This window comes from Engystomops pustulosus, chromosome 11 (assembly GCF_040894005.1).
Source record: "Engystomops pustulosus chromosome 11, aEngPut4.maternal, whole genome shotgun sequence".
Taxonomy (NCBI): Eukaryota; Metazoa; Chordata; class Amphibia; order Anura; family Leptodactylidae; genus Engystomops; species Engystomops pustulosus.
The window spans coordinates 3,955,346-3,970,983 of NC_092421.1; the positions used below are offsets into that span (position 1 = coordinate 3,955,346).

Below are 15,638 nucleotides of genomic sequence, written 5' to 3' on the forward strand. Positions count from 1 at the left end.
ATCTGCTATGGCGTCTCCAGTATTATTATCTGCTATGGGGTCTCCAGTATTATTATCAGCTATGGGGTCTCCAGTATTATTATCTGCTATGGGGTCTCCAGTATTATTATCAGCTATGGGGTCTCCAGTCTTATTATCTGCTATGGGGTCTCCAGTATTATTATCTGCTATGGGGTCTCCAGTATTATTATCAGCTATGGGGTCTCCAGTATTATTATCTGCTATGGGGTCTCCAGTATTATTATCTGCTATGGGGTCTCCAGTCTTATTATCAGTTATGGGGTCTCCAGTATTATTATCTGCTATGGGGTCTCCAGTATTATTATCAGTTATGGGGTCTCCAGTATTATTATCAGCTATGGGGTCTCCAGTATTATTATCTGCTATGGGGTCTCCAGTCTTATTATCTGCTATGGGGTCTCCAGTCTTATTATCAGTTATGGGGTCTCCAGTCTTATTATCAGCTATGGGGTCTCCAGTATTATTATCTGCTATGGGGTCTCCAGTATTATTATCTGCTATGGGGTCTCCAGTATTATTATCAGTTATGGGGTCTCCAGTCTTATTATCTGCTATGGGGTCTCCAGTATTATTATCTGCTATGGGGTCTCCAGTATTATTATCAGTTATGGGGTCTCCAGTCTTATTATCTGCTATGGGGTCTCCAGTCTTATTATCTGCTATGGGGTCTCCAGTATTATTATCTGCTATGGGGTCTCCAGTATTATTATCAGCTATGGGGTCTCCAGTCTTATTATCTGCTATGGGGTCTCCAGTATTATTATCTGCTATGGGGTCTCCAGTCTTATTATCAGTTATGGGGTCTCCAGTATTATTATCTGCTATGGGGTCTCCAGTCTTATTATCTGCTATGGGGTCTCCAGTATTATTATCTGCTATGGGGTCTCCAGTATTATTATCTGCTATGGGGTCTCCAGTATTATTATCTGCTATGGGGTCTCCAGTATTATTATCAGCTATGGGGTCTCCAGTATTATTATCAGTTATGGGGTCTCCAGTATTATTATCTGCTATGGGGTCTCCAGTCTTATTATCTGCTCTGGGGGGTCTCCAGTATTATTATCTCCTATGGGGTCTCCAGTATTATTATCTGCTATGGGGTCTCCAGTATTATTATCAGCTATGGGGTCTCCAGTATTATTATCTGCTATGGGGTCTCCAGTCTTATTATCTGCTATGGGGTCTCCAGTATTATTATCTGCTATGGGGTCTCCAGTATTATTATCTGCTATGGGGTCTCCAGTATTATTATCTGCTATGGGGTCTCCAGTATTATTATCAGCTATGGGGTCTCCAGTATTATTATCTGCTATGGGGTCTCCAGTATTAGTATCTGCTATGGGGTCTCCAGTATTATTATCTGCTATGGGGTCTCCAGTATTATTATCAGCTATGGGGTCTCCAGTATTAGTATCTGCTATGGGGTCTCCAGTATTAGTATCTGCTATGGGGTCTCCAGTATTATTATCAGCTATGGGGTCTCCAGTATTATTATCTGCTATGGGGTCTCCAGTCTTATTATCTGCTATGGGGTCTCCAGTATTATTATCAGCTATGGGGTCTCCAGTATTATTATCAGTTATGGGGTCTCCAGTCCTATTATCTGCTATGGGGTCTCCAGTATTATTATCTGCTATGGGGTCTCCAGTATTATTATCTGCTATGGGGTCTCCAGTCTTATTATCTGCTATGGGGTCTCCAGTATTATTATCTGCTATGGGGTCTCCAGTATTATTATCAGTTATGGGGTCTCCAGTCTTATTATCTGCTATGGGGTCTCCAGTATTATTATCAGTTATGGGGTCTCCAGTCTTATTATCTGCTATGGGGTCTCCAGTCTTATTATCTGCTATGGGGTCTCCAGTATTATTATCAGTTATGGGGTCTCCAGTATTATTATCTGCTATGGGGTCTCCAGTATTATTATCTGCTATGGGGTCTCCAGTATTATTATCTGCTATGGGGTCTCCAGTATTATTATCTGCTATGGGGTCTCCAGTATTATTATCAGTTATGGGGTCTCCAGTCTTATTATCTGCTATGGGGTCTCCAGTATTATTATCTGCTATGGGGTCTCCAGTATTATTATCAGTTATGGGGTCTCCAGTATTATTATCAGTTATGGGGTCTCCAGTATTATTATCTGCTATGGGGTCTCCAGTATTATTATCAGCTATGGGGTCTCCAGTATTGTTATCAGCTATGGGGTCTCCAGTATTATTATCTGCTATGGGGTCTCCATTCTTATTATCAGCTATGGGGTCTTTAGTATTATTATCTGCTATGGGGTCTCCAGTATTATTATCTGCTATGGGGTCTCCAGTATTATTATCTGCTAAGGGGTCTCCAGTATTATTATCTGCTATGGGGTCTCCAGTCTTATTATCAGTTATGGGGTCTCCAGTATTATTATCTGCTATGGGGTCTCCAGTCTTATTATCTGCTATGGGGTCTCCAGTATTATTATCTGCTATGGGGTCTCCAGTATTATTATCTGCTATGGGGTCTCCAGTCTTATTATCAGTTATGGGGTCTCCAGTCTTATTATCTGCTATGGGGTCTCCAGTATTATTATCAGCTATGGGGTCTCCAGTCTTATTATCTGCTATGGGGTCTCCAGTATTATTATCAGCTATGGGGTCTCCAGTATTATTATCTGCTATGGGGTCTCCAGTATTATTATCTGCTATGGGGTCTCCAGTATTATTATCTGCTATGGGGTCTCCAGTATTATTATCATCAGTTATGGGGTCTCCAGTCCTATTATCTGCTATGGGGTCTCCAGTCTTATTATCTGCTATGGGGTCTCCAGTATTATTATCTGCTATGGGGTCTCCAGTCTTATTATCAGTTATGGGGTCTCCAGTATTATTATCTGCTATGGGGTCTCCAGTCTTATTATCAGCTATGGGGTCTCCAGTATTGTTATCAGCTATGGGGTCTCCAGTATTGTTATCAGCTATGGGGTCTCCAGTATTATTATCAGTTATGGGGTCTCCAGTCTTATTATCAGTTATGGGGTCTCCAGTATTATTATCTGCTATGGGGTCTCCAGTATTATTATCATCAGTTATGGGGTCTCCAGTATTATTATCTGCTATGGGGTCTCCAGTATTATTATCATCAGTTATGGGGTCTCCAGTATTGTTATCAGCTATGGGGTCTCCAGTATTATTATCTGCTATGGGGTCTCCAGTATTATTATCTGCTATGGGGTCTCCAGTATTATTATCTGCTATGGGGTCTCCAGTATTGTTATCTGCTATGGGGTCTCCAGTATTATTATCTGCTATGGGGTCTCCAGTATTATTATCTGCTATGGGGTCTCCAGTATTATTATCTGCTATGGGGTCTCCAGTATTATTATCTGCTATGGGGTCTCCAGTCTTATTATCAGCTATGGGGTCTCCAGTATTGTTATCAGCTATGGGGTCTCCAGTATTGTTATCAGCTATGGGGTCTCCAGTATTATTATCTGCTATGGGGTCTCCAGTATTATTATCTGCTATGGGGTCTCCAGTATTATTATCTGCTATGGGGTCTCCAGTATTATTATCTGCTATGGGGTCTCCAGTATTGTTATCAGCTATGGGGTCTCCAGTATTATTATCTGCTATGGGGTCTCCAGTATTATTATCTGCTATGGGGTCTCCAGTATTATTATCTGTTATGGGGTCTCCAGTATTATCTGCTATGGGGTCTCCAGTATTATTATCAGCTATGGGGTCTCCAGTCTTATTATCTGCTATGGGGTCTCCAGTCTTATTATCTGCTATGGGGTCTCCAGTATTATTATCAGCTATGGGGTCTCCAGTCTTATTATCTGCTATGGGGTCTCCAGTCTTATTATCTGCTATGGGGTCTCCAGTCTTATTATCTGCTATGGGGTCTCCAGTCTTATTATCTGCTATGGGGTCTCCAGTATTATTATCTGCTATGGGGTCTCCAGTATTATTATCTGCTATGGGGTCTCCAGTATTATTATCAGTTATGGGGTCTCCAGTATTATTATCTGCTATGGGGTCTCCAGTATTATTATCATCAGTTTTGGGGTCTCCAGTATTATTATCTGCTATGGGGTCTCCAGTATTATTATCTGCTATGGGGTCTCCAGTATTATTATCAGCTATGGGGTCTCCAGTATTGTTATCAGCTATGGGGTCTCCAGTATTGTTATCAGCTATGGGGTCTCCAGTATTGTTATCAGCTATGGGGTCTCCAGTATTATTATCTGCTATGGGGTCTCCAGTATTATTATTGTCTACTGAGGGGGTCTCTTCAATATTATTGTCTACTCAGGGGGTCTCTTCAATATTATTGACTGCTATGGGTCTGCACTATTACTGGCTGCTCTTAATGAAGTAATTGTTTTCCGGGATGCTATTTAACATTTCTATGGAGGGTTTTTGTGCTGTACTGTGGTTGCTAGTGCATCTAGGGTGCCCTTTGGCCATTTGACCAATAAATGTCGTTTCCCCCTTCCTCCCTAAGTTAAAGGAAACCTACCACTTGAAGTGGCAGGTATAAGAAGGAACTACCGAGCACCAGCTCAGGGTGAGCTCAGGGTGCGCTGGTGCCGGAGCTTATTTTTGTTAGTGTTTTAAACCGCAGTATCGCGGTTTAAAACACTTTTTAAACTTTATGGCCGAAGCTGCTTCGGCGCAGGGAGGTACGCGCTAGGCGCACCATGCGCGCGACCGTGCCCGCGGCTCTCATTCACTTCCTATGTAGCTGCGTGCACGGTCGTGCGCATGGTGCGCCTAGCGCGTACCTCCCTGCGCCGAAGCAGCTTCGGCCATAAAGTTTAAAAAGTGTTTTAAACCGCGATACTGCGGTTTAAAACACTAACAAAAATAAGCTCCGGCACCAGCGCACCCTGAGCTCACCCTGTGCTGGTGCTCGGTAGTTCCCCCTTATACCTGACACTTCAAGTGGTAGGTTTCCTTTAAATCCTGAGATCAGGAATAGAAAATACATTTTTATAATTTATTATATGTTTGTGGAGTCCATTTTATCAAAGCTCCACAGCCCTGCTGGTTTATCAGGCTGGATTTGACAGTAGATTTCCTTTAATTATGACACAAAGTGACCACAGCTGCATGTTACATGTTACCCATTGTGACACTCTGTAGCATCCTGGACAGGAAATCTTTCACAACACTCGCTTAGGTCAGGGCCATAAAGTGTCTTGAGTACATCAGCCCTAACCTCAGGATGGACATACTAGCACATACTAGCACATGCTGTGAATGAATCATATACTGCAGAACCATTAGGGTCACACTTACTCCTAGAGGAGGGCAACTGTGACTCAATTCCAAGGTCTCATTTGTCCTCAGATTCAGATTCTGGACAAATATACGTTATGTGCACACACACACAAAGTGGTGGACGCAGTTTGAACCCACAATGACCCACAGATTGTTATCAGACAATATCTATAGCAACAAAGCAGAGTTCTTTACATTGGATGATCTTATGTATTGTATTCTCTAGTGAGCAGGTCCCGCACTCCTATTCTTCATATGACTATTATGTCCTCATTTGTTTGTACATGTATCACATGAGCTGTAAAGGGCTGGAGAATATGGCAGCGCTGTATAAAGATTTATTATTATGACTATGATGTGTGTCACAGGTGCTCCCGCGACCCTCGTTCCCCGCTGGCGCCACTCACCTGTCCGCATTCTGGATTACCGTCCGCCGTCCATGCCCACACGTCCCCTTTTACTAGGGCACGCTGGCTTCAGGAAATATAAAGGGCCATCGCACCGTAAATTGGCACTGCCCATTTTCCCATAAAGCTATTTAAACCTGCCTCTTCCATCACTCCCTGCCGGATATTCGTGCCATGTGCCTTAGAGAAAGCTGTGTCTGATGCCCGGTGCTGTTATTGTGATTTCCCGTTGTGACCCCGGTTCTATTTCTGACTTTGCTCCTCCACCGCCTGCCCTGACCTATTGCTACGTCCCCGACTCTGATCCCGTGCTGCCCGTCCCTGACTACGAGATTGCCTGCATTTCTATTCCTCAACCTTGGCTGCCCCCATGGACAAAGTCGCACCTCTGGAACAACCTGGTGGTACCCTGCCGCAGCAAGACCATCCTGCTTTGCGGCGGCTCTGGTGAAGACCAGGTGCCACTTATATTCCGATCCCAGGTGTCAGCTAGTACCAGGTCCTGTGGTGGTTCAGAGGATCCACTACCTCTGAGCCTGACAATGTGCACTATACACCAGTGTAACTATCACTAACACTTGCATTTTCTAATATGTTTCCATGAAAAATTTCTGGGAGACTATAAAAAAATAATATAAACAGTATTGTTTGACGAGTTTGGCTCATGCCTAAAGAATGGTTATGTAATATTTACTAACACATCCAATTTTACATGTGTTTCACTACGGTCAGTTCCTGGAACATTCCCTGACAGGTCGTCCTTCACATGTCCTTATCTCTTACCGGACAGGAGGAGCTGGAATTACTGGTATTTCCTAGAACAGCGCGGAGACTGAAACAAGTTTTGTTAGTAAAATTTATAAACCTGTGTGCACAGCCACATACACATGTATTATCTATGTACAGGCGGTCCTTTACTTAAGAACACCTGACTTACAGACAACTCCTAGTTACAGACGGGCCCCTCTGGTGACCTCTCTGGATGTTACTATAGTCCCAGGCTGCACTGATCAGCTGTAAGGAGTCTGTAATGAAGCTTTATGGATAATCCTTGGTCCCATTACAGCAAAAAATTTGAAACTCCAATTGTCACCGGGGCAAAAAAATTTTTGTTTGGATCTACAATTATAAAATATACAGTTTCGACTTACATACAAATTCAACTTAAGAACAAACTTATGGACCCCATCTTGTATGTAACCCGGGGACTACCTGTATATGGTAAGGTATAGCACAAGATTTGAAAATACTTATTCACATTACAACAAGCAATCGCCTCCAGAATGGACCCATAGACCAGGTCTGACCTGGCAGAGATTTCTGGGGGTGACTATAGTAAATGTGACGGGCCAGGGCATTCACTGTCCCCCATAAACCTGGCAGAACAAATCTCCCCCTATAAATGTTCACAAGGTTTCCTGCATTTAGAACTCTTTGGTTATACAATGCTGTTCCTTGGCAAATTTACAATTGTCAAATGAAAAATATTTGCATTATGTAAAATAAAGTGGAATGAAATGTGGGAACTTTGTAACCATTAATGAGGGCAAGCTGCTTCTTGTTTCTAATAAAGAAGTATTGTTTCCCGGATTATTATCTGCTCATCATAGAAGCTTTTCTACTGGAAATGTTTTCCAATTATATTCATATAAATTAAAATTCCTCATCTTATACAGGTCTCCTTTATTTTGGTAAAGTATTTCGAATTTCACTACTTTCAGATTTATATATATATACCGTTATATGTATGTATATATATATATATATATATATATATATATGCCATCGATGAGTCTTATTGGAATCCACCTTTCTATTACCTACATTATTATCTGGCCATTCCCTCTTCCTCTTGTTACAACACGTTGCTTCACCCAGAACTATACGTGGCGAGGAGACTTCAGGCGGGATCTGCTCTAGTCCTCATATACCATGGTGGATTGATAATGAACTAATCTCCAGCATTTTCTCTCCTGTCTATATAACCTTGGTTCCTATTCCAAAGCTTACAGTAACTTACAATCCTGAGCCATTGTCTTCCAGTCTTCACCTATAGATCTTCTCTGTCTCTTACCAACACCTTTCTTGTTCCAGCTTGACCATGTCCCTGTTCACCAACTACATAAAGCCACCATCCCAAAAACTTCTAGAAGACAAAACAAAAAAGTGCCCAAAAAAATCCACAACGGGGCACATTTACTATATAAATGGCCATTGCTTACAGTCTGTAGTCTGGATGCAACTTCATACCTGCCATAACTAGGACCCACCAACCCATTCAGCTACATACAGCGACCTGGCCGGGAATCCACAGGAAAATAGCCGTCATCATCTAGAATAATGCTGACTCTGTCAGGATCTGGGCCGCCGTACTATATTTATAGGATTGTAAGGGGGGGGGGGGGGGGGGATAGGAACATCGAAAACATTACCATTTGGCTTAAACATTTACTTTCCTCCCACACTCAGGAAAACCCTGACGTCACAATGCCTCCATTTTATTCCGCTCGCACTGGAAACACACTATTTGCATTACAGGCAATAAATGGGGCTGTAAAGAAGGCTGCACACCTTTAACCAGTGCACTGCCATATGCACTGCTGCTAATGACACCACCTCCGGCTTTCCTTAGCTGTAACATGTATAGGCAGGAGCAATCAGAGGAGATATAATCCCGGGAGAATGTAAAATAGAGGCTAAGGATCATATTGGAACACTTGTTCCATGCCAATTTATACCTCCTGCACATGGCACATGGCTGTTCTTATCATTACATGTACGGCTGTTCTTATCAGTACATGTATGGCTGTTCTTATCAGTACATGTACGGCTGTCCTTATCAGTACATGTACGGCTGTCCTTATCAGTACATGTACGGCTGTTCTTATCATTACATGTACGGCTGTTCTTATCAGTACATGTACGGCTGTTCTCATCAGTACATGTACGGCTGTTCTTATCAGTACATGTACGGCTGTTCTTATCAGTACATGTACGGCTGTTCTTATCAGTACATGTACGGCTGTTCTTATCAGTACATGTACGGCTGTTCTTATCATTATGTATGGCTGTTCTTATCAGTACATGTACGGCTGTTCTTATCAGTACATGTACGGCTGTTCTTATCAGTACATGTACGGCTGTTCTTATCAGTACATGTACGGCTGTTCTTATCAGTACATGTACGGCTGTTCTTATCAGTACATGTACGGCTGTTCTTATCAGTACATGTACGGCTGTTCTTATCAGTACATGTACGGCTGTTCTTATCAGTACATGTACGGCTGTTCTTATCATTACATGTACGGCTGTTCTTATCATTACATGTACGGCTGTTCTTATCAGTACATGTACGGCTGTTCTTATCAGTACATGTACGGCTGTTCTTATCAGTACATGTACGGCTGTTCTTATCAGTACATGTACGGCTGTTCTTATCATTACATGTACGGCTGTTCTTATCATTATGTATGGCTGGCTTATTCGCTTGAATTATAACTCCAGGGCTACATTGGGACCTGGTAGTCACGCTACAGAAGGAAGGGATGCCGTGCTACGGGTTGCAACAAAGAGGTTGACAAAATTAGATGGTTACATTAATGCAATTCTGTAAGGAAGACAAGAGCAGAACTGATGGATTCTCTACACTGGATTATAGTTGGGATCTAAGTAAAAGATCCCTGACCATCCCTTTTTAGAAAGAGAAGGCCGGCTATAGACATGAGGGGGGTTACTTATCATTAGCCGGCTCCTTGGGACAGTTCTATATCTATTTTTGGAGCTCCGCTGCCAATTAGATTCATTAAAGTGATTTTGGCCCTTTAATAAATGTTCTTATGGTCTTCCTTTGGTCTGGGATTATTTTGCAAAAAGTCCCATAAAAGTCGCAAAATGAATAATAAGTCTCAGCACACACACATCAGCAGGGGACTGGAATAGGTTTTTATGGGACTTATTTCAAAAGTCCCAAGTCATGACTCTGGCTTTGCACAGTGCTGCACCAGTTCTATCTTTACCCCGGATTAATGAAGAGGTGTATATAGTCCTGCGAGTCTTTTTAGCAGTGAAAAGTCTCAAAAACCCTCAATGTGACTTTTTTTTGCATCAAAAAAGCCCAGGAAACCCAATGATACATCACCCCTTGAGAAGTCTGTCACACATTTGTTATCACTAGGTGTCTGTCATTGGACTTACCTAATCTTCTATCTGTCTGAGATGTATCAGGAGGCTGCATACACAGTAAATACTTCCTAATGACATCAGTGGGTTTTACACTGAATGTGAACGTGGAGTTTGAAAATGGATTTTATACACACAAACTAATAATAGAGGTGGCCACCATCATCTGGGGTCACCAGAAGAAAACGGACCGGTCCAGATGAAGAAGAGACATCATTTTGTACATAAAAAGCACAGAAGGCGGCGCCTAGTGGAAAGCTTACCATGTGCAAAGACGCCGCTTACATCAGTGATATCTTACAGAAATACTCAAAGTATTAGAGTCTTGTATGGGGGACGTTCATTCCAAACAAGAGGGCTCAGATCTCCAATGACCCTCTATCAGATCAGATTACTGATCTAATGGAAAGGGTAAATGTGTCAGTGCGAATTGAAGTTCCTTGTTCATAATAAAACAGATATTTGGAAAGATCCCTGTTTTAGCGGATTCGCCATGTCACAATATACACAAGATAATGGGAATGAAGGAATCTAGAATGATAAATCTGACCATAAAGCAGAACGGTTATTGTGGTAGTTAGTAAAATAATAAAACTAGTTATACATTACTAATCCCTCATAGCTCCCCCTACGCGTTTCTTATTGCTCCAGTGATGATGTCACTACCAACATGTGACCATCTCAGCCAATGGATGACCCCACATCCCCACGTCCTTGTCATCATCACTGGGACAAGCAGAAAAAAAATACAGGGGCCAAGTTCAGTAAAAATTTTAAAGCATTATCAAAAGCTTTTTAAAATATTTTCGGTCGCTGGAAAGACCCCAAGATCTGCTCCGAATAAACCTTAAGGAGTGAACTTGCTTACACACATTCCAGCAATATTTTGGACTTGTTCCATCTATGAGCAGGAGGGCGCCAATAATAGAGCAGCCAGGCAGCAAACTGTGCAGCGCCGTCCTGCGACTTTATCAGCAGGATCCAGCTTATAGTATAGGATGGAACTGCTGTATATGTAGAGGACACTAATATATACATGTGATATAGGCAGAGTACAGGACAAGTGTGACATGTAACAGCTGCTGGTGACCCCTCAGGGGGCAGGTGACCGGGGGCATTGGGAGGTTCAGGGGAGCGCACAACCCCAGCCCCTCGCTTGGCCTAATCTAGGAGTCAGGAAACTGAGATTGTACATAAATAATGTTTAGCTTTTCACGTTTCCATAATCCTATAGCCCTGAGTGTCACCAGAAGTTACAGTAACAGCAGACATGACACATCCTGGACATGATACATTGTAATCAATCCTCTGCTACATACAGGAGACTAGTAACACCCTCATGTCAGGGACATCTCTACAGACAAATAGCAATGGCTCGTCTATGAGTAGATAAGTCCTGGTGCTGTGCACTTACCTGCGGAGAAGCTGTCTCTGTGCTGCTCCCGGCTGTCTCTCCGGCCTGCGGTCTCTCTGCAGAAGGAAGTCTCAGGGAGAGGCGGAGGCAGGAACCCGCCCAGGAGAGACATGACACACACTCACACTCATGTGAGGAGGACAGCACCCAGCACCCATGGAAACTCTGACTGTGGAGCCTCACCTTACTGAAGACCGAGACTATTATCTCTCATCATGTGTAATAGGCGGTGTTTACAAAGGGTTAAGTGAATGAAGACCACTGATCGTACAATGCCCACACAGACATAGATCGCCCAGATCACACACAGACATAGATCACAGATTACACACAGACATAGATGGTCCAGATCACAGATTACACACAGTCATAGATGGTCCAGATCACAGATTATACACAGACATAGATGGTCCAGATCACAGATTACACACAGACATAGATGGTCCAGATCACAGATTACACACAGACATAGATGGTCCAGATCACAGATTATACACAGACATAGATGGTCCAGATCACAGATTACACACAGACATAGATGGTCCAGATCACAGATTACACACAGACATAGATGGTCCAGATCACAGATTACACACAGACATAGATGTCCCAGATCACAGATTACACACAGACATAGATCGCCCAGATCACAGATTATACACAGACATAGATGGTCCAGATCACAGATTACACACAGACATAGATGGCCCAGATCACAGATTACAAACAGCCAGACATAGATGGTCCAGATCACAGATTACACACAGCAAGACATAGATGGTCCAGATCACAGATTACACACAGCCAGACATAGATGGTCCAGATCACAGATTACACACAGCCAGACATAGATGGTCCAGATCACAGATTACACACAGACATAGATCACAGATTACACACAGCCAGACATAGATGGTCCAGATCACAGATTACACACAGACATAGATCACAGATTACACACAGCCAGACATAGATGGTCCAGATCACAGATTACACACAGCCAGACATAGATGGTCCAGATCACAGATTACACACAGCCAGACATAGATGGTCCAGATCACAGATTACACACAGACATAGATGGCCCAGATCACAGATTAATCTGTGATCTATGTCTGTGTGTAATCTGTGATCTGGGCCATCTATGTCTGTGTGTAATCTGTGATCTGGGCCATCTATGTCTGTGTATAATCTGTGATCTGGACCATCTATGTCTGTGTGTAATCTGTGATCTGGACCATCTATGTCTGTGTGTAATCTGTGATCTGGACCATCTATGTCTGTGTATAATCTGTCATCTGGACCATCTATGTCTGTGTATAATCTGTGATCTGGACCATCTATGTCTGTGTGTAATCTGTGATCTATGTCTGTGTGTACACACAGACATAGATGGTCCAGATGACAGATTATACACAGACATAGATGGTCCAGATCACAGATTACACACAGACATAGATGGCCCACATTATAGATTACATATAGTGTTTAATAGGGTTAAAGGATCTTGATCAGGCCATAGATGTCCTTTCAGTAGATTTCAGCCAATGCTCTTAACAAAGGGGAATTTCCCACATTATACTCACATACCTCCCATGTGTCCCGGATCCAGTGGGACAGCCCAAGGTTTCGGCTCTGTCCCGCCCCGGCCTATATTCCTAACCCCATGTCAATCATAACACTGAATGGTGGCTGGGTGTTATTTTTCTCTATATCTTTACAAATTTTTCTCCTGATGATCCCATAAAGTATTGGGTGCTGTCACACTATAGTGTTTTAATTGAGTTTTGAAACTGAATCAAAGTGCACAGGGACAGGCCACGAGCGATCACATATGTGTTTCTATGCAAACTCCAGGTCCCCCGGAGTTCACCTCTATGCAAACATATGCGATAGGCAACCAGTGGTGCTTATTTACTAAGGGTCTCAGACCGCACTTTTGTCGGACTGTTCATGGTTTTCTGGATTAAGCAGGGGATTGTGTCGCACACTGCTTCCATGCAACATAAATCGGGTGGCGGACGATCTGACGGATTCAGACTGAGGCGGATTCAGACTAACGCAAAACACCGGCGGTTCGTTCCCGATCGCAGGCGTTTCCATAGAAACGCTGATGCGATCGGGCCGAGGCCCGCTCCGGTGGGCACGACTTTGTCTAGGTTTGCAAGCGCAGACAAAGCGCTACGTGTGGCACCAGCCTGAATGCCAGATTTAACTTTCAATTTATGTCACGAGACAATGCACTTACATGCACCAGGAAGAAGAAGGTGAACTCCGGGGACCTGAGCGGGGAAGCAACACATGCGGGATATCGGGCGCAAAATCTTAGTGATTCCCCGCACAGCGCATTATACACGGACAATGCACTTACATGCACCAGGAAGAAGAAGGTGAACTCCGGGGACCTGAGCGGGGAAGCGACACATGCAGGATATCGGGGGCAGGATCTTAGTGACTCCCCGCACAGCGCATTATACATGGACAATGCACTTGCGTGCACCAGGAAGAAGAAGGTGAACTCCAGGGACCTGAGCGGGGAAGCGAGACATGCAGGATATCGGACGCAGGATCTTAGTGACTCCCCGCACAGCGCATTATACACGGACAATGCACTTACATGCACCGGGAAGAAGAAGGTGAACTCCAGGGACCTGAGCGGGGAAGCGACACATGCAGGATATCGGGAGCACGATCTTAGTGACTCCCCGCACAGCGCATTATACACGGACAATGCACCTACATGCACCAGGAAGAAGAATGTGAACTCCGGGGACCTGAGCGGGGAAGCGACACTTGCAGGATATCGGGTGCACGATCTTAGTGACTCCCCGCACAGCGCATTATACACGGACAATGCACTTACATGCACCAGGAAGAAGAAGGTGAACTCCAGGGACCTGAGCGGGGAAGCGACACATGCAGGATATCGGGTGCACAATCTTAGTGACTCCCCGCACAGCGCATTATACACTGACAATGCACTTACATGCACCGGGAAGAAGAAGGTGAACTCCAGGGACCTGAGCGGGGAAGCGACACATGCAGGATATCGGGAGCACGATCTTAGTGACTCCCCGCACAGCGCATTATACACGGACAATGCACTTGCGTGCACCAGGAAGAAGAAGGTGAACTCCAGGGACCTGAGCGGGGAAGCGAGACATGCAGGATATCGGACGCAGGATCTTAGTGACTCCCCGCACAGCTTATTATACACAGACAATGCACTTACATGCACCGGGAAGAAGAAGGTGAACTCCAGGGACCTGAGCGGGGAAGCGACACATGCAGGATATCGGGAGCACGATCTTAGTGACTCCCCGCACAGCGCATTATACACGGACAATGCACCTACATGCACCAGGAAGAAGAATGTGAACTCCGGGGACCTGAGCGGGGAAGCGACACATGCAGGATATCGGGTGCACGATCTTAGTGACTCCCCGCACAGCGCATTATACACGGACAATGCACTTACATGCACCAGGAAGAAGAAGGTGAACTCCGGGGACCTGAGCGGGGAAGCGACACATGCAGGATATCGGGTGCACAATCTTAGTGACTCCCCGCACAGCGCATTATACACTGACAATGCACTTACATGCACCGGGAAGAAGAAGGTGAACTCCAGGGACCTGAGCGGGGAAGCGACACATGCAGGATATCGGGAGCACGATCTTAGTGACTCCCCGCACAGCGCATTATACACGGACAATGCACTTACATGCACCAGGAAGAAGAAGGTGAACTCCGGGGACCTGAGCGGGGAAGCGACACATGCAGGATATCGGGAGCACGATCTTAGTGACTCCCCGCACAGCGCATTATACACGGACAATGCACCTACATGCACCAGGAAGAAGAAGGTGAACTCCGGGGACCTGAGCGGGGAAGCGAGACATGCAGGATATCGGACGCAGGATCTTAGTGACTCCCCGCACAGCGCATTATACACGGACAATGCACTTGCGTGCACCAGGAAGAAGAAGGTGAACTCCAGGGACCTGAGCGGGGAAGCGAGACATGCAGGATATCGGACGCAGGATCTTAGTGACTCCCCGCACAGCGCATTATACACGGACAATGCACTTACATGCACCGGGAAGAAGAAGGTGAACTCCAGGGACCTGAGCGGGGAAGCGAGACATGCAGGATATCGGACGCAGGATCTTAGTGACTCCCCGCACAGCGCATTATACACGGACAATGCACTTACATGCACCAGGAAGAAGAAGGTGAACTCCAGGGAACTGAGCGCGGAAGCGACACATGCAGGATATCGGGGGCAGGATCTTAGTGACTCCCCGCACAGCGCATTATACACGGACAATGCACTTACATGCACCA

At 44.6% G+C, this 15,638-nt stretch overlaps 1 protein-coding gene across 2 annotated transcripts in view; it reads right to left on the reverse strand.

Moving 5' to 3' along the window:
- ANXA11 (annexin A11) overlaps positions 1-11,497 on the reverse strand; it is a 49,417-nt gene extending 37,920 nt beyond the window's left edge. Inside the window, exon 1 of one of the 2 annotated variants that reach the window (XM_072130788.1) lies at positions 11,292-11,484. In XM_072130788.1, the coding sequence (XP_071986889.1) occupies positions 11,292-11,403 (112 nt within the window). In that variant the 5' untranslated portion in view covers positions 11,404-11,484. Of the gene's footprint in view, positions 1-11,291 lie in introns of both variants that reach the window. The other variant, XM_072130789.1, reaches the window with a different exon arrangement.
- Between the last annotated feature and the right edge of the window lie 4,141 nt (positions 11,498-15,638).